The sequence below is a fragment of the Aulostomus chinensis genome, chromosome 8 (assembly GCF_037954235.1).
Source record: "Aulostomus chinensis isolate RoL2024-O1b breed Wild chromosome 8, RoL_Achi_v1.0, whole genome shotgun sequence".
In the NCBI taxonomy this organism is placed as follows: domain Eukaryota; kingdom Metazoa; phylum Chordata; class Actinopteri; order Syngnathiformes; family Aulostomidae; genus Aulostomus; species Aulostomus chinensis.
In genome coordinates, this window is record NC_141327.1 from 12,810,703 (window position 1) to 12,833,928 (window position 23,226).

General features: G+C 40.2%; 1 protein-coding gene across 4 annotated transcripts; it reads left to right on the top strand.

The window, feature by feature from the left end:
* Positions 1–955: 955 nt before the first annotated feature.
* shoc2 (SHOC2 leucine rich repeat scaffold protein) lies at positions 956–22,828 on the top strand. 4 transcript variants are annotated; one of them, XM_086211039.1, is made up of 10 exons: positions 956–1,172; positions 1,329–1,437; positions 9,609–10,684; positions 12,425–12,562; positions 12,715–12,845; positions 13,722–13,910; positions 15,555–15,677; positions 16,074–16,211; positions 16,414–16,531; positions 18,007–22,828. In XM_086211039.1, exons 3-10 carry the CDS (start codon positions 9,982–9,984, stop codon positions 18,213–18,215), a joined length of 1,749 nt encoding a protein of 582 aa, XP_086067165.1. In that variant the 5' UTR covers positions 956–1,172; positions 1,329–1,437; positions 9,609–9,981; the 3' UTR covers positions 18,216–22,828. The 4 variants fall into 4 exon arrangements, with proteins under 4 accessions (XP_086067165.1, XP_086067167.1, XP_086067166.1 ...); XM_086211041.1 differs by lacking the exon at positions 1,329–1,437; XM_086211040.1 differs by lacking the exon at positions 956–1,172 and having other exon boundaries at positions 1,222–1,437.
* The last annotated feature ends 398 nt before the right edge of the window (positions 22,829–23,226 follow it).

Genomic DNA, 23,226 nt, shown 5'->3' on the forward strand with positions numbered 1-23,226 from the left:
CTGTTTCCTGCAGGTTGCTCAATGTTTACTTGACCATTTATGTGGGAACTGTGCTAATAAGTCAGATTGGATAACAAGTTCTTGATATGTGACCCAATGATTTGGAACAGTATCAGACCAATACTGAAACAAAATCTTATCAGCATTTGCAAAATTACATCCACTTCCTGTTTCATGGTGAAACATGCAAACTGACACTCTGTTGAAGGTATAACTCATATGCGATAATACCATGAAGGTCTTTCATATAAGCAAGGGTACATGTGAAATTAATTCATATTTCACTCTAAATCTGACCTTACTGACTTCCTGTTGATTATAGTTTATGGCACCAGGAGACTCTTCTCAGGGTGCGTTCAGACCCAGTCGCGTACTGAGGTACACACACTGGTTGTCTAATTTGAATGTAGGTTGAGGCTGTGACTTAAAAAGAAGTAAAAAAGGTAATTTTTCTTATTCTAATTATTCATTTTAGGTTAGGCGACCTTAAAAATCTTGTAATGGGTGGCCTGAAGATGCTTAACCAGATGTACAGATGTTAAGCCTGGACGTCTAGATATTTGATTAGTAAATTTTGCAAAAATTATGATTATTTGTGTTTTTTTAAATTTTATATAAAGAGCTGATGCAAACCATGCTGTGATAGATTTTATCAGTGGAATATAAGAAAATAAGGAGTGAATCAACTCAGACAAATGCCCTAGTCACTCAAAATCTTAAGAAATGGACCTAATAGCAATTCCAATGATGTAAAAAGAATGTTTTTTTTCTGGGACATTCTGATGTTTTTTAAAGATATTTGAAAACCAAAAACTGTCTGTCTTGACTGCAGCTTGTCACTTCCTCCTGCTGCAGCCGCCTGATCTCGACCACTTTCCAGGCGAGGCGCAGTTCAAGTCGAGGGATCTGATTGGTCAGACTGTGAATGACGCAGTTCGGTGGTGGGGGGAGGGGGGGGGGGCAGAGGGTGTTGGGAGAAGTTAGCCTAGATGGTTGTCTAGCAGAAAGAGTTTTTGGCAGAAAGCCACCTTCTGACAGAGAGCCTTGGGTGACAAAGTATAAACAGCAACAAAGTCCTGAAGAGGTCACCCAAAGGACTTCCACCCAGGACGCTGGGTCCAGAGCTCATTCTCTGTTCTGGTACAGTTTGAGTTAAGCTTAAAACTATATCGGTAAGTTCTGAAACTAAAACTAAAAGACAAGCTTTGGGAAACGTATTTACTCCAAATTCTGCTCTAGAAAACCTATTGTTCAATGAAAAATAATAATTTTAGTTTTCGGGAGGTTACGCAGTTATGACAGAGGTTTTGTTGCCGGCTCCCCGTTAGACTTTCTGGCAGAAAGCCTTCGAGGCGAACTTCTCCCATGTGCTGAGCGGAGCAGCAGTGTAAAAAACGAGGAGGAAGCAGCAAGGATGGCGGAGTCACACCTCGGAAGGTAAAACAGTTATATTATCACGTTAACGGTGACCGTTTTCTTCCCTCTTTACGGTTGCGCATCACACCAGTGACAATATCCTCGCCAGCCTCTTTTTAGGGCGTGTGTAACGTTAAGTGTCATTTTGCAGTGGCGAGTACGAACGCACTCTTTTGTTCAGCTTCGGAATGGCCGCTGTTTTTATGAGTGTTTTCTTTTTTTCCCTCGCCTAATATTCAATACAGGAACACAACGGCACTCGGATGCTGTGTTACAGTTAGTCCGCACCCTGTGTGCCTTCAGGGACTGCTCTTCTAAGATATCAGCAGGTTCCATCGGCGGTTCTCTGTGGGTGTCTCCTCCCGGCCGACTGTGCTCAGCTGGCTGCAGCAGAGGTTTATCTGCTCCGTCGAACTCAACTGCGGTCGAGTCGCACCGCTTCCGACAGCCGTTCTGCTTGGGCCTACACACAGCTCTTGAGATCAAGCTAGTCGTTGGGACTGAGTAAATAGCATCAGGGAAAAACATCAGCAGCCCTTTCACCACCTCAGCAAATGCGTGTAAGAATGGCAGTATGTTTTGGTGTTTCTTCTTAATCGTATTGTCACTCTTCCTCGTTTGACGAGAAGACGGCTTGTTGAAATGCTGTTAGCTAGCGGGCTAAGTTGCTTGCTAGCTGATGTTAGCAAGTTAGCAGTCTGGTACATTTGACGTTTGCTTTGCTTTTGGCTTTTAGCATAGCTTTTTTTTCACTCGTCTTATTGTCAGTCTCCCAGTACCATTAGCCAGTACGTTTGTCTACTTTTTGTTCAGTGGTTGCGGGGTGTCTGTTAGCTAAACAAACCAGTCACCAGTAAGGCTGGTTTAGCTAACAACACATTTTCAGTCTACGTGAGTTGGCTTAGACAATTTAGTTAGCTTGTCTATGTTGGGTTAACAGTCAAGCATCGTTTCTGTCGCGTCAAGGTGTCACAGTCACTGGCAACAAGGTTGTTATGTGCTCCAGAAGTGTTCATATCATATATCATTATATGAATTAATCTTGGAAAGTGACATGATTGCCCCGTCCTGGTATAATATTGTCAGTTATCTGTTGCCAAACATTTGTCAATGACACCCGTAGCCGTCACGGTAGCCGCGTCCTGCTTGTGCATGCAGCAAGTTAGCCTATGACTGCCACTTCAGCTGTTTATTCTTGTTATTTTTGTTTTTTAAATTTTGCCTCTTTTCCGACGTCAATCATGTTAGAACAACTACCTAAACTAACATGCCAGGTCACGTCTGCTAAGTTTCAACTTGAATAGTGTGGCAAGACACGAGTTGGATTTGAGATATTTCCTAATCAATTCTGCCTTGTATTTTGACACAATGTATGCTTCCCTCTCCAGTTGTTGTCTTTCTTTAACTAAAATGGATGTTTTTTGAAACAAAAACAAAAAAAATCTGATCCAAAGTGCATTGTAATGGATAAGCAAATGGTGGAGAGGAGTCCTGCCTCGGCCTAAATGCATGGACATTATCAGATGGGCCCAAGACATCCTTAATGGAAATGTAATTAGTCTCTTTGTGGGTTGCAAGTGCCATGAAGTCCAAGTGTGTAGTAGCACTTGATGGTGTTGTTGTTAGTGTTGATGGACATGCATTAGAATTTCCTCGAGGCTGTATATGGGTTCAGCCCCTCAGGAACTCAAACTGTCACAAAGTGTTGGCAGTTCTGTCACAGTTGGATCACTTGATTGTTGACAACTTCATTCTATGGCTTCAGCCAACTTGTGCCCCCCTATTTGCATCAGTTCCATAGAAAGTCGAGAACTGTGAAATATCACAAAGCTAACGTGTTTTGCAGTTTTCTGAAACACTTTAATTATTATGCTGGCATTCTTTCAACAGCCCAAATGTTGTTGTTTACATCTCTAGAGTGGCCATCAAGTCATTATAGACAGAACCCGTGAAGACTTGTTGTCAGGAGGGATACAACTGTGAGGCTTAGGGGATATATCTGAAAAATGTATACTGATCAAATATTTTAACTTCAGTCAACTTCAGTAGTTGTCAATGACCTATTATAGTGAAGATCATGAAGATAAAGGTTCAGTTTAACCACTGCATCTGACTTTTTCTCACATAACAATTTTTGTTGTATCACAAGTTGATGTTGCAACCGAACAACACAACTGTGGCATGATTAGTTGTTTGCTTCTCCATGATCAAGGGATATGATAGGTTACTTATGAGCCAGGGAGGGAGCATGCTTGAGGTTTTTTCATGCAACTTATCTAAACTGAAGTTGATGGTTCGAACCTGTAAAGATTCAGTTTTTGACGTTTTAAGGATTAGGTGAATCTCTTCCTTTCTCTAAAATTCATTGTATTTTGTGTACTGTATAGCCAAAGGGAGAGCAATGTGAAGTCATTTTGGCGACATTGCACTGTACTGCTGTTAATGGTTTATTCTTTGCCCGATAAAGAATATTGATTTGAGGGTATGTGCTGAAGTCAGTTAACCTTGTGATATGTATCACATGTGTCACCCATGTCTATGTATATCTTCTAAAGTACAGAATTGATATTGAATTGTTCATATATATTTAATCGTGACCAAAAATATTCAATGGTGAGATCATTGCTGCTACCAAGCCCCATTATATAGCTCTCAGTGTTGCATTTTGTAGAGAATTCTCTGCTCACTTGTCTCACAGCTGGCTGCGTAAAGGCCAGTGTTACAGGTCCAGCTTGGAGGACAGCTCTTTCATATACAGATCATAGCTCATTGTCTACCTTGCTACAGTTGGGAAGAAACATAGTTTTTATGTCAAAAATGTTTCACTTATGAGTAATCAATCTGGGAAGTTAGAATCTGTGACTATTTCCACTTTGACCAGACTTCCTCCTCAATATGGAGGTTTCCTGATAGTGGTGAGGAACAGTCAGCTCTCATCCTGGTGTGCACTGACAGCAGAATGTAACCATAACTCTTGATTGCTACTGAGTAAATTGATTTCACCAACTGGTTGTTTAGAGTCCCATGTTTCAATTACAGTTAGCGTTTTCACTTTGAGGCCAAACCTGTCAATCACAGAACTCCAATTTTGGACAAGCGTCTATTGGTTGGGTAGAAGAAATATTTATTGTTCCATTAGTTGTGCATTCCCCAGTCACGTATTATGATTCAGGTACATCTCTAAATATATGTTCAATTTACCTTTTGTTTGAAAGAGAGCATCACTGAAGAGAGCAAGAAAAGTGAAATGCCACCACAGTGCTCATCTCGTCTCAGCTCGTCTTTTAAAAATTATTTGAACATTTCTACTATGTTTTCAACTATATTACATGCCACAAATAATAAAATGAGAAAAATCACCCACTTCTCACTATTTTTTTTAATCAAAAAAGATGAAAATCAACTCTTTTTGTTTGAGGAAACTTTTCCAATAAGTGTTTGTTTTTTTTGTGCCAATTTTAGCACGTTTTTCAACGCAGTACTTGAAATGCACTATACGTTACTAGAAACAGGGTTCTTGTGCTGATAGTTTCTTCATTTGGGTATCGGGATTAAACATTTGAGGATAACATGAGCACTGAGATGCTATGAAGTGTTATTGTGGATTGCATCGATCAATCATGCCAAATTCATCAATATTGCAAATGAAGAGTTACTACTTAGAAACCTCCTGCTCTCCGTTACATGAAGCCAGCTTACATTTTCACTTTCTACCACCTGATTTAATTGTAGTTCAATTTCATAAAAAAAAACTTTTCAGAGATAATAGTTGCAGTTTTGCACAATACATTTTTGTAATATACTTCTACATATGAATTAAAATATTTGATACAGTCTAGAGATAGTATTGGCTGTCCTTACCCCTTCAGAGGCATTTGAATATTTCAGAAAAATTGTACAGATTAAAATCATTGTTCTAACTTCAAATTATACTTTGATTCAATTTTTGGATCATGTCATTGAGCTCTAATTATCATCTCTCTCAATGAAGCCCTCTCTTAGTGGTTTTTCAAGGCAGATTGTATGTGTTGTGGGTATGTCTGAATACCAGAAATTTGGTAGTCTTTACCAATCCCACTGAATTTATGTGATTCTGCTGGACACCACAATAATGGTCTGCATCAATAAGATTAATGTACTGTATACATAAACTTGCTGTACACAGTTTGTCTTGTCATTAAAATGAGGTGCATATGTAAGTTTGACGGCCCGTCTTCTCTCCCGTCTTCTACTCATCTTCACTTGTGTTGTAAGAGCAATGAAGCTCCTCTAAGCAGTAGTAAGTAGCGCTGTGCTTTTAATGTAGGTAATCTGCACTTTGGTCTAGAGTGCAGACCAAAATGGTCTGAGCTCAAAAATGGCAGTTGGAACAGGTTATTATAGTTTGGAGGTGAACTTTTCACCTCATGTTCAAACTTTGAATAAAAAGTGACAGCTGCAGTGCTCACGTGTGTTTTGAGTATTATGAGTATACACTGTTTCAGAAAAACATAAGCGACTTGGTGTGCAAGATATGTGTGAGTGATGGGCTCAGTGTTCAAAAGTATTGAAGATTGGTTTGGTTATTGGCTTAATTGTTAGTTTTAATACTTATATGGGCCTAGATTTTCGATATTGTGCATGCTATCCATGGTGTCATTTAATGATGTGCTATAAAAAAAAAATTTCAGAAAGCTTCGCTATGCTCAAATTAGAGAAATGCTGACTGTCTCATGCATGTACACACATTTGCTAACATCAATATACCATAGGAAAACAAGCACTATCACCTTTTCTAAAGTGTGACATCAACTTGGCTCTGAAGTATCTGTTTTTGTGACATCTCTAATGTGTTGTGTATGTAGCGTGCCTGACACTGGTCAGGGATGGAAACGTGAATTTCATGAGCCCCTGATTCTGTTTTTTTTTATCCACTGTTATTCTACATTCGTCTTCTGAAGTCAGCTTATTTAAACACCTGAATTATCAGAGTCGTTATTTTCTGAAGCCTTTTAATGCTAACTTGTTTACTTGTACTAAAATATCTTTATTGGTATACTGAAAGAGATATAAAATTGACTGTGAAAGGAACGTGATCGTTTGGAGGCTAAAATCTCTTCTCTGGTCTTGTTTGGTCTTTTATTTGGAGTGGTTAAAAAAAACAAAAAACCTATGTCTTAAAATAAAGTTTACATCCAGGGAAGGGACACGGAGTACAGCCTTAAAAGGAGTTGCTTGTACAGTTTGGTGGCAGTGGTAATTGGGTTGATATGGCTTTTCTCATTTTGTGCTAATAGTTATTTTGCACACTGGCATGTATATTACGTCAGGCAATAGATATTCACCTTTTTATTTATGACTGGCTGAAAGAGCAGTGGATACCTTCTTATTTAAAGAACGTTCTGTCAAACACTCTGTCATGTAAGGGGTGCTGCTATTGACCCAACATTTCTTTCACCCAAAAGGTCATATGACCTGTTGTTGTGGGGGCTTCATCCATTGAAGCCCACTTCTAAAGATTATTCTCAGCAGTCCTAACCTTTTCACTTAGCTCTGATCCTGATCCAAACCTGCCTCCCTTGGCTGTGGCTTAGCTTGTACTAGTGAGCTTTATACAGTTACTGAGGTGCAACATCAACAGAGACTAAACAGAGACGGGCTACCAGAGACAAGCCAGCCCAGTTTGTCACTTAAAAAAAGATCCAAAGGGTTGTGTGTTTCGTCTAAACGTCTCTGAGGCATAAATATTAGGTGTGATTGTTGTGTTACCAACTTTATAGGGGACTGGCTAAGTAGCTGAAAGCATGTTTGGATGGAGCTGTAGGATTCAGTAATGTCAACACCCGCTGGGCCATGTTTGTTTAGTAGGAGTATGTTAGTGTGAGGTTATGCATAGTACATTCAACAGATCTGCTTTAACTGGTACAACACACTCAATACCTTGTATGTGATGGTTCTGACAACCCACCAAACCTGTTAAAGTGTTCTTTTTTTGTCTTAGGAGGAGTCAGAGAATTAAAGCACATTTATTTTTCAGGTTACTGTAAAATTAGTTCAGATATAACATTTATTTGAACTTTCTCTTAATCGTTTTTAAAACAGACTATTCTGCTATACATCTGATGAGAGGACCTGTCATGACAAGAAGCGTTTTTCACTTCTTTTTTTTTGGTCTGAAAGCAGTTCTTCATAGGTGTGGTTCACCTGTAAATTTCACAGTAATTGACACTAAATGGAGAGATTGGCCACAATGTGTCCCTGCGCACATTTCTTGCTGACACACCTTGTCAGTCTTTGTAACCTGAAACCACTTTACTGCCGTTTGACTCACTCCTTGCAGCTCTAGTGTTGAGGTTTTTTCATGCCACCTGTGCGAGCAGAGGATCAGAAATGAATCTGGATTTATGTAGCAATGTTATTTGACCTCAAATGTTCAGATTAATTGACATCCTATGGGCCAGCAAGTGCCAGCTTTTCTTTCAGTTCCTACTCACAGAACATTTGAATGATCTCATCTGTGTTCTCTAGAATCAAGAGTGGGCTCACTGTAGCCAGTAGAAAAGAAAATCTTTTTGATTCATGAAAATTCCCCTCTGTGACAAATGGCAGAAAACAGGATGAGCCTTACAAATATGGCTGCAAATAACTTATTTTACAATAATTTTTTTTTTAATCATTTCATAGTTTAGATAATTTTCTCATCATAGCTGTTATCACCATGTGCTGTCAGCTTGACTCTACTTGCTATTTTGGAGGCCAAAGTTGTGGATGGTACTTGGAACCTTTTTGCTTTTCTTTTTTTTTTTTAAACCTCTACTGATACTAAGAGATGACATGAAGATTGCTGGTCAGAGAGCAGTTTAACACGTTTTGGTGTTAGGTTGTATCACTAGGATTCAGGTGGTGCAAGCAAGTATTGACCTTCAGTACTCAGCCACATCTGCCCCCCCCCCCCCCCCCCTTCAAGGAATAATATGATTGCTCAACCAGTAAGATTTTGGTCCAGTGTGAGCACAACAGCCACTTCGACCTCTAGATGAGCTGGAGACCACAGCCTTAAAGATATACCTGAGTAAACTACTGTCTCTCTCCATTTAGACAGTGAAACATGTCTCCGGTCAGGTAGTTCATATCTGGCTTTAGGTCCACCGAAAATCTCCTCGATCCTTCATTTTACACTTCAGATCTAACAGTTTGCTGTCACTCAAGACTGTGATTTCCTTTTTTCTGTGTATTCCAGTGTCAGACAATGCTTCACATGATGAAACAAGTTGTATTTCTTGTCTGTCAGTGGCTGTCATCAGCTAAGTGTGCATAATTTTTAGTTGGGCTCTCATAACTACAGAACTTGAGTGACCTCTCTTCTCGTCAATGTATTTGTCCTTCATGCCGGTCATTGTCGCTGCCTTTTCTCTGGCTTCACAGCATATTTCACTCAGTAGGGTTACTCAGCTCCAGGTACTAGCCTGTTAGCCGAGCGTCTGTGAATGTAAACAAAACAGTGCTCATTCTACTTCCTGTATCATCACCCAAAGCAGCCCCTCAAATACAAGCAAGATGTGTTGCATCATTAAACATCACCACAATTTCAAATGTCTTTTTTATATTTGTCAGGAAAATTCTGATGATTATTGCTATTGTTTCCCAGCCCAGGAACTAATCAATTAAATGGCAAAACAAGAGCACACTGCCATTGGTTGAGGTACAGATGCAACTTTCATCTTCATGTTGCATTGAAGATGGCATCGCTGTTTCAAGCGGGGTTGTTATGACAACCAATCACACAAAAGGGGTTCTACGTTAAATTGGAAAACACTTGTGACTAGTAGTAGTAGTAGTAGTAGTAGTAGTAGAAGTAGTAATCAAAGTGAGTAAAATGGAGTCAAGCTGGTATTATGCAGTAGAAATGTGAGTGAAATGTCTTATTGTATTTGTCTGTTTGCCAACAGTTTCCAGTCAGAGCAATTAAGTTCATTGGAGGAATTAGAGCCAGGAAATTATTGTCAACTTTGCTTAGAAATATTCTTATGGTTGTTAAAGTTTGAGTAACAACCGCAATTGTTGTTGTTTTTTTTAAATGCCAGTTACAGAGAACCAAAACTGTGGCAGATCACTCAACATTTGAAATTGAAAAGGCTTAGAATGAGGAAGTAAAGTAGTAACATGACATTACGATAATTAAAAAAAACTTTTTTTTTCTTTCTCTCCAACAGCAAATCATTGAGGGATTAAAAAACCTTGATGACCTTTGCAGCCTGAAGGAATCTAGGAATTTAAACTAGAAGGTCCTGGGATTATATGCCACTACAACACGTAAGCATGTGGCCCATGGATGCCACAATCCAGCTTCTACAAGAGATTTTTTCCCCGATGGCATTTTAACAAAAGAACAAATTTTTTAAAAGTATCCAGAAACCTTTGGATCATAAGGTCTTTATTTCAAGGATAATCACAAATGTGTGGGCCTGCACAGGGATGTTTTCTTTAAAAGCCTCCTCGGCTGTTTGTGTCCCTTTTTTCCTGAATAAGTAACCCGACAAGAGAGACTCCCATGAGCAACTCTGCAGGAGGCCCGATAACGTCGACATGAGTAGTACTTTAGGCAAAGAAAAAGATTCAAAAGAAAAGGACCCAAAAAGTGGTCCAGCAGGGAAAGAAAGGGAAAAGGAGCCTAAGGCTCTGGCAGGCTTAGTCAAGGATGGTGGTAAAGAAATGAAGACCAAAGGGAAAGATGCCAAAGAAGGAAAGAAGGACACCAGCAGCTCAACACCGGGTGTTGCCTTCTCAGTTGACAATACAATAAAGCGTCCAAACCCGGCACCAGGTACGCGCAAGAAGTCCAGCAATGCCGAGGTGATTAAAGAGCTTAACAAGTGCCGAGAGGAGAATTCAATGAGACTGGACCTATCTAAACGGTCTATTCACATGCTGCCCACCTCCATTAAGGAGCTGACGCAGCTGGCTGAACTCTACTTGTACAGCAACAAGCTGCAGAGCCTGCCAGCTGAGGTGGGTTGCCTATCAGGCCTGGTTACTTTGGCCCTTAGTGAGAACTCCTTGACCAGCTTGCCTGACTCCCTGGACTCCCTTAAGAATCTTCGAATGCTTGACCTCCGGCACAACAAGCTGAGAGAGATACCAGCTGTTGTCTACCGGCTCACGTCCCTGGCCACGTTGTACTTACGCTTCAACCGCATCACAACAGTGGAGAAGGACCTCCGGAACCTTTCCAAGCTTACGATGCTCAGCATCCGTGAGAACAAGATCAAGCAGCTTCCTGCTGAGATAGGTGAGTATCAAGGTTGGACAAAGTTTTTCAGATGAAATTGCATACTTTTGGGCCATGGAAGTCTTTAGTGTTCATTTCCATCATCTATTTTACTGATTAGTGGATTAAATTAAATGATACATTTTCTTCCCTTAAAACATCTGAGAATTTTTTTTAGTCCATTTATTTTACAAAATGTAGACAAAGGTTTACATGCAAATCTGCTGGCTAAAGTGGTATCTCTAGCATGTTGAAAATAAATGAGGAAGTGGGCTTGTGATTTAAGTCAGCAGTGGATCTCCAAAAGAAACTAAAGTTTGGAACACAATGGAAACAAAGGTTTAGTCACTAAGTAGTCAGAAATGTTCCTCTGCCCTGATTGTGAATACAGAGTTTGATAAGGGGTTCATATCATTGACCGTCAAAAGCTCACCTGCGGTTCATCATCCATACCAGGACCTGTATGGTTTCCCTTCAGTTGCCCCTGCAGGGTGCAAGTGATGCTATGATACTCCAACCAAACTTGGCAGTGTTTACAAGCTACTTTTATTTGTGCTGTGTTTTGTTGAAGGACTCCCATAATTTGAAACCTTTTAAAAATTTAAACATGAAAACTTTGTGGCTTACAAATGGATTTCTGACTCGGCCACTGCAGCCTTCAGGATTATTTAAAACTGTAGCAGCCAACCAATGACTACAGCCAAAATGAGTGTCATACACACAGCATTTCTGATATTGCAGAAAAAGATTTGTTGTACTGAGTGTAATCAACATGTTTTAGAAAACAAAGAGGTAATATGAGAAGAAGTTGACTCATTTTCATCACTAACATTAAATACACCGACTACTTGCGGCAGCCCTTATGCAGGATACAGTCATACCCTTTTCACACTGAAAAACGCGTGTCAACGCGGGTTTTTGGACCTGCGTTTGCTCGCCATTAGGGTGCATTCAAGATTCCAGAAGACCCGGGTCTGAACTCCCGCTGTGAGGGCTGTGTACCTGTGTTTTTCTCTCTCATACGTCATCGCGCTGACAACATCATCATTACACATAATCGTGGCCGGAACACTGAGAGGTAAACAAACAACAACGTAAACGTCGCAGTGTCAAACATTAGCGTTGTTGTTGCGTGCATTGCAATGTTGTCTCTTTTGCAAAGCATACAAACTCGGCACAGATTGGAAAATGTCCGCGCACTAATGCAGCGAAGGAGAATGGAGTTTGTGGCTCGTCTGGAAGGGAGCCGAAGAAGCTACAGGTGAAGCCTGACAGGCGGCACAGTGACAAAATCAGGATGTGACAGGAAGGTCGCGTGAAACCTGAGATGCAGGCGAGCCCAGCCGCTAAAAACCCGAGTCGCTTGGCGAGTTGCTTGGCAGGTCGCTTGGCGCGGGTCAAAATGCCGAGTCGACCCTTTCAGAGTGCCCAAAAACATGCGTTGACCTGCATTTTTGGTGCAGTGTGAAAGGGGCTTTTGTGTGTTCTTCATTGTGTGCTGTGCTCACTATCACACTCTTACATTATACTGCACTCAAGTACTGATAGTGAGTACAACCCCCTCTAAAGCTCCGTGCTTATGCATGTTCTGAATCTTGCTATTCAAAATGAAGTATGTACGTGTTCCTTTGTGTTGAAGTTGGGATTCCAGCTGCCAATTGTGTTTGTTTTTTTGCTTTTTCCAGCTCTGAACTAATGCAAATTTGAGTAAAGCTGAAAAATTGAGTCCTTTGTTTCTTTGTCCTACGCTCATTTCTGCAGGGGAACTTTGCAGCCTTGTTACTTTGGATGTTGCCCATAATCAGTTGGAACACCTACCGAAGGAGATTGGGAATTGCACACAGATAACAAACCTCGATTTGCAGCACAATGAGCTCTTGGACCTTCCTGAGACTATAGGTGCGTCAGTTTGAGTATGCTTTCAGACACACAAGCTGCTGTATTGTTCAACTTGTGTTTGTGTGTTTAAAACTCCACCAGTATCCCAAAAATTTCCAGTTTTGTAATGTTAAACATTTTTTTCAGGGATGTTTTTGTTGTTGATGTTTCAGGTAATCTTGCCAGCATAAATCGCTTAGGTCTGAGATACAATAGATTGTCAGCCATCCCCAGATCATTAGCCAAATGTCGAGAATTGGAGGAGCTAAACCTTGAAAACAACAACATTTCAGTGTTGCCAGAGGTAAGTTGAAGCAAAAATAATTTCAAGTATGATCTCAAATGCTGAATAAATCTAGTGTTAATCAAGAGATCTCTAGCAATCTGTGATGATTACCAAGGTCTTTTGTGAGTCTTCGTTGTGTGTGTAATTTGTAAAGTACACGTTCCTCGTAAATACTTACAATATTTCACGAACGCAGGTCATATGATGATTTTAGCCCAGTCAGGAAAATTGTGTGTCAGAAACAGAGATAATTTAGTACGCTGAGCCTAGACATCCCATCAGGATTATAATCTCAATAAATGTGAGTTAAACAGATGTTGCTCTTCTTCTGATTACTGCTAGGTCCTGTGTGATTCAGGCTCAATACCAGGGCTGCACAATTATTAAAATCGCAGTTTCATGTGAACATTGTCATTTTGAACAGTACTTCACAAATTTTGTAGAAATTACTTTCTTTGTCAAGTACATCGCTGTTGCTATTTACATAATTTGAGTATAATTGTGTTCTTTTGAATACAGCACAGCACAAATCCACATTTCAAAACTATTATTGCATTTTTCTTGATCACCAATAGGTAACTCTTGATACTATTTGTTTACTACATTACAAGTGCCATATCGTATGCAATAATCACAATGTGACTTTTCACCAAATTGTGAAGCACTGAGTATTATTACACAAAGAGAAAGTTCAACCCAAACTAATGTTACATGAAAAGTTTAGTACAGTGGTATTGAAAGTGCCAAAAATGTTGATAAATGAGCGGTTTATTTATATGTTTCAGTAAGTTGAATAAGTTGTTGGTGCAGCAGGTTTAAACCCTCAGCCTCTGGTGGGAAGAGTCCTGTCCCGATCCTGTGGCTTTTGACATGTCTTCTTCTGTGGTTGAACAGGGCCTCCTGTCGAGTTTGGTAAAACTGACCAGCCTGACACTGGCGAGGAACTGCTTCCAGTCGTACCCTGTGGGTGGACCATCCCAGTTCTCCACCATCTACTCCCTCAATATGGAGCACAACCGCATCAACAAGATCCCCTTCGGTATCTTCTCCAGGGCCAAAGTGTTAAGCAAGCTTAACATGAAGGTACAAATATGTGCATGTTTGCCTGTAAGAGAAGTTATCACTGTTAAGTCAAGCTTATTTCTTAAAGGTCCCTTCCCATGAAGGTCAGTTTTTAAACTCTTTCAACACGTCTGTATGAATATATCTAGGTGTTTTATTGTTGTTTGGACAGCGGTGATGGGAGGTGGTGGTGATGGAGACCAACATTTATCTGACACTCAGTGATAATTTAGTCAAACTAAAGGATCGGATTATGCATTACGCTAAGTTTCTAACGTTGTTAAGAGCGTAACATAAAATACGTTACCATTCTGATTCAGTCACATGTGAGGGTCACCAGAATTCACCCCTCTGTTTCTGTCTCAAAAACATTTGGCTGAATTGTTCCTCTATTGCCATTGTGTGGAGTAGAACAGGAAGCTAGCAGAGGTTAGTGAGAGATGAGCAGGTAAGCACTGACCTGCTGCGCACACGATAGGAAGTAAGTGAATTATAAGTAAGAATTGTCGATTATTTGGACTTGCTGGAACAGTGTAGTTTGTAACTCCGATGTTAGTAATAACATAAAAAAGGGCTTTGCTCTGTTGAAGTGTGACAGTGGGCCAACATGGAGGATTCTATTAATTCTGAAACCAAAACAAGGTAATTCTGTCAATGTGAATTTAATTATCTATACCCATGATTTCCCACTGTGACGCAACCTTCTTTCATCCTGAACATGGCAGTGTGTCGGGGTTTAGAGTAACCAAAAGGGGCACTCATTACTTTTTTACTCACTGCCCCAATCAAATTCTAGTAACTAATACCTGCAGACGGGGTGCCTCTTGGTCTGGAACCCTCTAATTAAACTCAGTAGGTAGGAAGAAGGAAGGGTGGCTGTCGCCTCCCCTGAAGCTCCCTCTGTCCAGACTTGGCTCCCCAACGGTGACATGAGCTACCAAACTCAGAACAGGAGATTCTTCTCTTCTGAGAGCTTCTCCTCTCAGAACACCTCCTCACACATTAGCATGCCAAACTCACAATTTTGTATACGTCTGTAGTTTTCATAGCTTGTGTTAACTTTGAAATTGAAGCTTGACTGTCTCCTTAGTTTTACGTTACTGTTGATAAAAGTGTAATTTAACATGTCTCATGTTAAAAACAGGCCTATGAGAACTTGGGAGGTTAGCTGGACCGTATTTTACAGAGCTTTTTTATAGTAGAGTAGATTTTTTTAAAAATTGACACGAGTGATTTAAGTTTTGAAATGCAAATTATGTGAGAGATAAATCAAGGGTGGATCTGTTTTAAACTCTAAATTGCATCTTTTTATTAAAATATATATAATTTTGGGACTTCCTTTGATGTTAAGCTGTGTATCATATTGACATGTAGATGCATCTCTTGACATATGGAATGTTAACAGCTCATATTTGTCTCAGGATTGTTCAGCATTTAATTTGAAGTCTTTCTTGGCCTTTGGAAAGACATTTATTATACAGACAGGCTTTTAAACACTCGTGCCCACACTGGATGTCATTGGGATTTAAATTGACTCAGAAAACAGTTAATCCTGGCGCCAGCTAACATGGCTGGCAAAGTGCACGGGCCTGCTCAGCTACTTGAACAGTGCTGTGCTTGTATGGACTGATTTTGCTCATTTAGGCATCCCCTTGTCTTTCTCAGGACAACCAGTTAACTTCTCTGCCTTTGGACTTCGGTACATGGACTAGCATGGTCGAGCTTAACCTGGCCACGAATCAGCTGACCAAGATTCCAGATGATGTCTGTGGTCTAGTGTCTCTGGAGGTGAGCCTTGGTACACACAAACACACACACACACGACCACAGGAAATTCGCTGAGACGTATGGCATGGGCAATATCCAGTGACCTCAGTTAAATGGTCCAAGGTTGTTCAGTGCAGATTTCACTGGTAATTGTCCATTAAGAAGGTCAAAAAATGGACATATTGACCAGGGTCTTTGAGTCTGGTGTTGCACAACTTTGATATTTGTCTAAATGATCTAAAACAAATAATAAGACACTATAATTGAACTGTTGTGCATTATTCCCAGACATTGACATCATGCAGTGTATTCCATCATTAAAACAAAAAAAAAAAACCCACATTCCTGTTTGGGAGCAACAGAACGTTCAGTGTTCCTTTTCATTACAAGAAAAAAAAACGTGTCTTGTCTTCACAGGTGTTAATATTGTCCAATAACCTTCTCAAGAAGTTACCACATGGCATTGGTAATTTGAGAAAGCTTCGTGAGCTTGACTTGGAGGAAAACAAGTTGGAATCTCTACCTAATGAAATCGCCTATCTTAAAGATTTACAGGCAAGTTGAAGATTTCTCTCCATTCTGCTGGAAAGACAGATGTGGTTGACCATAAGTTCATCAAACTTTTAACCACCGTATGAATTCACTCATGTGTAAATGAATCAGACTGATAGAACGAGTCCATAATGTTGCAGCCCACATCTTTGATCAGACTTCTTATTTTATCATTCTAAATGTCCCTTGTTCTCACTCTCATCAGAAACTGGTGTTGACGAATAATCAGCTGACTACATTACCCAGAGGCATCGGCCACCTCACCAACCTGACCCATCTGGGTTTGGGGGAGAACCTGCTGCAACATCTCCCAGAGGAGATTGGTAAATATCGCTTTCATGAACTGATGTGATGTATTCGGGGCAGGAAAATTTGACTTCACATTGCACCATCACAACAGTGCGTGTCATGGAGGTAGAAAAGTCATCATCATTTGATTCAGTTGGGTATAAAAATAGTGATAACTGATGAACAAAAAACTATTTAGTAAAGACCGTGGAAAAGTCGAGTAGTTTCTGTTCATACATTCCTCTGAACTCTTCTCTGACAAAGAAGAGTTCTGTGATGAGAAAACTTTGTGTGCTGTTTGGGCTGCCGGCTTAAAATTTATACTGAAGAATACACATTTCCCACAAAGCTTGTGCGCTGTTTCCCACAAGCTGAGAATTGACTTGTGTGGTTGGTGGCGTGTGATGACGCGTCTCCCTTTTTGTAACTGACCAGTTTTCGACCGGAAAGCCGAGCAGGTTAAAAAAAAAGTGAGATTTTTCTGTCAAGGTATGGTTGAAAAAGTCCACATTTTCCAGTACAGTAGAATAATGTAAAAACTACCAGGCTGCTGATGCTTTTGGCCACTAAATTTTTGGGCTTCTCTGTCACAATGAGTGACAGAAGCTTTTTTTCTAGATATCGTCCTTGTGCGAGGTATGAACTCTAGAGAGTGCCCTTCTAGATTTCAGTGTGACATTGTTTCCTGATAAAAGCTAAAGTTAATCATTAGGATTTAAGGGCTTAACCGTCCACAGTTTGTCCCACCTCTGACCCTTCTACTGAGGGATTGCTGCAACCTGGCCAGCCTGGTTGCTGCTAAGGCTAAGAGTTAAGCCAGAGATTAAAATGGAGCTAAAGGTGTCTGTTTTTAGAGTATTCAGACCGGGCCCAGAATTCATGTGTAGCTTCAAGGTGATTGTGTTGCTGTCAGAAACGGCTACGTCTCAATGGATGTTAGCATTAGCCACTTAAGGCCATTCATTACTTGCCCTTAGCTAGCGCTGGGTTTAGCTTCAGTCAGATCTGATTCATTTAAATCAAAGAATCACAATTCGGTCTCTCAGACACGTCTTTCAAGGGCGGGGATGTGAGTCAGTCATCGGTTACCTTTTTCTCCATATATCTGATTACTCCATTCTTCTGTGAAGCTTTTCTATCACTCCTATCATAAATTGATGTCCTAATTAGTCTGAACAGTTAACTTTGCAAAAACGTCTGTCATTGATATTGCCATGAACCTTTTGGTCGGTGTGTGGGGAAACCCAGACTTGGATCCTTTTTAAAAAAAACATCTCATATGTCAGAACTTTCAGTGTTTAGATTTGTTTGGGTGATGAATTGTTGAGCAGACAAAACAAGAGGGACAGCACTTCAGTACTGAAGCAGCTCACACCACCAACAGCCAGTCAGTTCTTAACAGCTTATTCAAGAAAATCGCGTGCTCGTTGGTGCATGGGATCATTTTTGACTGCTTTCCCGGGTGATGACATCATTGCACGTGTTACCTGACTCTAATCTGCTTCCTCAGGTACACTGGAGAACTTGGAGGAACTGTACCTCAACGACAACCCCAACTTGCACAGCCTCCCTTTCGAGCTGGCGCTCTGCAGCAAGCTGTCCATCATGAGCATCGAGAACTGTCCCCTCAGTCACCTGCCGCCGCAGATAGTCGCAGGAGGCCCCTCCTTCATCATCCAGTTCCTCAAGATGCAGGGACCGTACCGTGCCATGGTCTGAGCCCAAAGCAGCTCGATCCCAGTCCTACTTAAGCCCAGACCCCTCCTCCTGTTCTGCACCCACTTGCCTGCCCGCCCCATTACGTGTATCATACACTGTAAAGAAATCGGACTTGCCACAATCAGTGTCGGGGGCAAAGGAGAGGAGGTGGAAGAAAAGGAGAACGTTTCTTTCACCATCCTGGAGCAGAAATGAGGAGAATCTTTGGAGACTGCATTACTCCAGAGTTTATCGCGGTCATTTTAGGACCCCAGCCGTCGCCCCCCCCCCCCCCCCATCTTCCCATTCCGAATCATACAAGAGGAACATATTTCCATCTCTTTGCCAAAAGTGAAGATATATAAATTTATATATTGAGTAACTGTGAGCTAAGTGGCAAGTCTTTTAATCATATAAACCGTGCTCCCATTGCCGATGTATTTACAGTAATTACAAGCATCTACTATGTGAGCAAGGATACAGTTATATGCAAAAACTAACAAAAAAAAGTCTTTGGAACTTCACATTTACTGCTGCTGCCATAATTTAACTTTTTCATCTTGTTCTTTTTTCTTTTGCTATATTCTGTTGTTTGTTTGTTTTTTGTTTTTTTTTTTGTTTTTTTTTACATCGTCCTCACTCAAGTTGTATTAATTGACCATAGAGAACAAAGGTCTAATGATGGTGTGTTTGTAAGGTTTTGTAAATTTTTTTTTTTTTAAATCTTTTATGTTCTTTTTTTAAACTGTGCCTACGTTTAGAGTGACCCAGTGGCTCATGTCTAAACACAATTCCACGAGAATACAAAGATATAAATTATTTCAATAATTCTTTTTTTTTATTACTGCTGTTTTTACTTTTGTTGTTAGTGTTTCTTTTTTGCTGTTGAATTAATCTATTCAAGCAAGCTATATTATCAGTTATAAAATAGGGTGATTGGATTATACTTTTTTGTTACTAATAGCAGCAGTAGTTGTTAAATATAAAGCTAGTAATGTATACATATGAGAAATGCCAATCATACATGCTTCGGGCGGGTGAGAGAAAGTTGGACTTTCTCTAAAATGGGAGGTGCTGTGACCCCGCCCCCCCACCCACTCATCTATTATTGCTTTTGTGTGACAAAATGGTTTTGGAAAAATAAACCGTCAAAGATGCGTAGGTGATGGGTTACATGATAGATGTTTTTTTATATATGTATACAGATCCTGGTTGTTGCCTTGAGTGCAATTTTTCGTTATGTTTACTGGTTTGGTATTCTCTTCAGTGTTGGGCTGTCATCCAGTTGATCATTGACCAACATATCAGGCGTTTTTAAAAGACTTATCCTGGTTTCGGGGAGGAAGTGGTGAAAGTGTGTCGGAGCTCCAAAATAGGCGGGGTAATAAAACACTGACAGGTGACCTCGACGCTTTAAAAACAACAACCAACAAGCAAATCCTCAATTCTTCTATAGATCGTGACAGGGTTGCCTACAAATCTTAATTAAAAGATGGAAAACTTTCCCTTGATTTAGATCTGTAATTAATTTTTTTTGTCCTTTTTAATTATCTTTTGTCCCACACTGTCCCAGCAATGCTGCTGCTCTTATGCACTTTTAAAAAAACAAACAAACAAACAAAAAAAACCAAGACATTGGCATCCTCTTTGTTAAAAATCCACGCTAGCCTCTCATTGGTTATCTTGAATGGGGGCATTTTTGTTTCATAAAGAAGTATTTTATCTGTTAAACCATTTTTATCTTGTAAATTTGTATTCATGAAATATAAATGTCAAGGTTTTTTTTCAGGCTCAGGCGTAGTAACGGTTGATCCTTTCGATGTTAAAACGGAACTGTAAAAGGATCTGTGAGGTGTTTCGCCGCTCCCATATCCTGCTTTCTCCATCGCGAGTGAAGGCTGTCCAGATCAGCATTGTTTCTTTTAAAATCAGTGAATGTTTTTTTTTCTAAATGATGAAAAGTATATTCAGTTAGTATTATTTCAAGTGACTGTATTTTAAAAATCCCAACAAAGGTAATCAAACCAACTCCCCTCCCTTTTTTTTTTTTGGAACGTATTGCATCCCAGCTCTTTATCCAATCATTTTACTGTTTTTTTCTGTTTATTTTTGTTGTTGTTTTTTTTTAAATTAAAATGTGTGGGTCTACTTACGTTTGCAGCAGCAGCAGCTCGGTGTGTTTTGTGGGTGATGAGAGCACCACCTTGGGGGCGGGCGCGGGTTCAGGGGTGAAACGATGTACCGCTGCTTCTTATTTACCAGCAGAACCTGTTGCTGCTTTACCTGGACTGAAACATGCTGTACAAGATGAGGCGGTGTGTTTGTGTGTGTGTGCGCGTGCGCGCGCGTGCGTGTGTGTGTGTGTGTGCGCGCGTGCGCGTATGTGTGTGTGTGTGTGTGTGTGTGTGTGTGTTTGTCCACTTCCAACACTGATAACGGACTTAAAAAAAAACCTGACGAGGGACAAATCCACTGACCTTTTTGGGTTTTGGCGTCGGGCCCGGTGGTTTTCACACAGATCAAATTGTTTTGGACTCAACCATGAGATGACACAAGGTGCATATTTGAGTTTAAAGCAGTTCCAGTACAAGACTGTCAAAAAAGACAAAAAAAAAATTGTAAAAAAAAAAAAAAAAAGGGCTTTCTATGTTCTCGCTCAACAACACACCAGAGGCATTGCATTCCTGGGTTTTATATAAAAAGCTTTGGAAGTTTCTTTTTTTGTGTGTATTTACTTTTAGCTGTAAACAATGTGTGAAAATGCCTTCAACGAGTACTCAAAAGTGAGATGTGCATTAGGTATGCAGCAAGAGTGCTGTGACCCATTTTTACATTCAGTCTCTGTTTTTACTTTCTTCATGTGCCATTTTTGAAAGGTTTGAGAACGCCAGTGTCTGAACACGAGAGGGGGACGCATCTAAAACGAGCTTATTGACCGGAGCGTATTTATCAGATCCGGGAATGTAGTTTGGCCAGACGAGGAGGATCGCCGGGTGGCCCGCTCAGACAGAGGCGTGACCTGTTCTTGGATTAAAACGATGACGGTGTATTCCGTACTGGTGCATCCAAAAATAACTGGAGTATAATTGGTGTTTATTTTTCTATTTTGTGTGATTTTTTTTTTTTTTTTAAGGCCATGAAGAGCACTGCAGAATTTTTTTTTTTTTTTTTTTTAATTTCTGGATCATACTATTGTCTATTTTTTTTCTTGCCTGGTTCTTTTGTACAGGAAACGAGCATGGTGAAAACATTTGACATGATTTATCTGGGTCAGAATCGGGTGTTTGGGATAGAGGACTTCGATTTAGTGGCTATTTGGTGTATCTGCAAATGCTCCGTTTTTGTATATTGTAAAGGGTATAGAAGCATTGTGTGGCAATGCTTATCCTAGTTAATCTACATTGACAAGCAGCCTTAATGGTCTTTTTCTATGTGTTTGTTTGGCTATTCCTTGTGTCTATGGCCACTGACTGTACTTGACAAGCAACTGGTCATTACGATGTAAATTTGGGTCTAGTTTTCTTTGTCTTATTTTTTCCTTTTACTCTGTACAGTAATCTGACGTTGCGGTAGACTCAGTATTACAAATCTGTAATGTGATGAGAGTTTTACAAAAAGACAAAGTGCAATGGAAGATGATGCCATTATGCTACCGAGTGGATGTGCATTCGCTTACATCTCACTTGTCTTTGGCATTAAAGGGGAATTCCACCAAAGCAGACTTGTATTTTTTTTTTATTCTTCTTCTCCACATTGATTTGTTTCTCACGTTGTTATTTTTTTCATCATAAATCATCGGTTTTGTGTCAGGATGTATTAAATTATCTGACACTGTCATTTTAGATTAATTTAAGCACACTTTACATCAAGCATCACTTATTTTTAAAGAACAGTTCTTTAGTATGCAGTCGTATCCTCATTTTAAGAGCACATAACCAGAAGTGTCCACTCTGAGGTTAACAAAGGTCACATTTGGTGGAATGTCCCTTTATTGTGACGCTGCCAGCATCTCGCTGATGCCCCGAACCCCCCCCCACCCACACACACACACACACACTCTCTCTCTCTCTCTCTCTCTCTAATGTCTGCATACATTCGACTGCCTTGCACACCAAGCGAGACCTTTATGATCATTGGATTTAATCAAATCAAGAGTTTTTATTCTTTTAGTGTCAGTAAAGGGAATTGGGTCCACAGATGGCGAAGATTTCGGGTCAGTTGTCTCTTGACTGGATGAGCAGATGCACACATGACTACCTCTACGTGAGTCTTCATCGCTAACCACAGTGACCAAGATCCAGTCGGAGGCGTTTCTACCGGTGTACATACAAAGAAGCCGCATGTTGGCAGCGGGAGCTTGGATTTGGACCAGCAATTGTCTTTCAAAAAAGCATCCTTCTGTTGTTTTTATTTTTGGATATACGCCTTTATTGTTTGGCTATTGAAAAAAACAAACAGGAAAAATCCACTGATTTGTGTGCTTGGTTGTAAATGACAAACGTAATCAATGCCGCCCCATTGTAAGACAAGTGATCCTGAAACCAACTAGTTGCAGAGTGCTACTTTGCAAATGGGTGAAGACGACCATGTTTGGTGATGTTCTGTATGTACATACATCTTTTTAACTGTAATAAACCGATAAATATTTACAAGTTTCTGATGCGTAGAACTGTGTGTGTGTGTGTGAGAGAGAGAGACCAGTTACATAACAGACTGAGATTGGTGTTAATATCCCTCCTTTAACAAGTTCTGTCGAAGGTGTTGTCATGACTTCATGCTTTCTGGAGACAGACAACACCGTGGATATACTGACTGATGATTTAGGATTGAAATAGATGAGAAAAAAATGATAATACAGATTTTGTTTTCTACACAACTTTTTACTTTAGGTTTCATCATGATTACATTACATTCTTGACTCAGATTCTTGGTGTCCTGAAACAATAACGTACCCAAATGTTCCCTGAAACAGGGTTCCTTCTACTGAGGTGTTTTCAATGTAATGGACAGAAGTGGGTGAAGAAAAAGGGTG

Coding starts and splice junctions, on each gene's coding strand:
- shoc2 (XM_086211039.1), top strand. CDS start 9,982: ATGAGTAGTACTTTAGGCAAAGAAAAAGATTCAAAAGAAAAGGACCCA. Junction 13,911..15,554: donor TAAGCAAGCTTAACATGAAG/GTACAAATATGT, acceptor TGTCTTTCTCAG/GACAACCAGTTAACTTCTCT. Junction 16,212..16,413: donor CCTATCTTAAAGATTTACAG/GCAAGTTGAAGA, acceptor CACTCTCATCAG/AAACTGGTGTTGACGAATAA.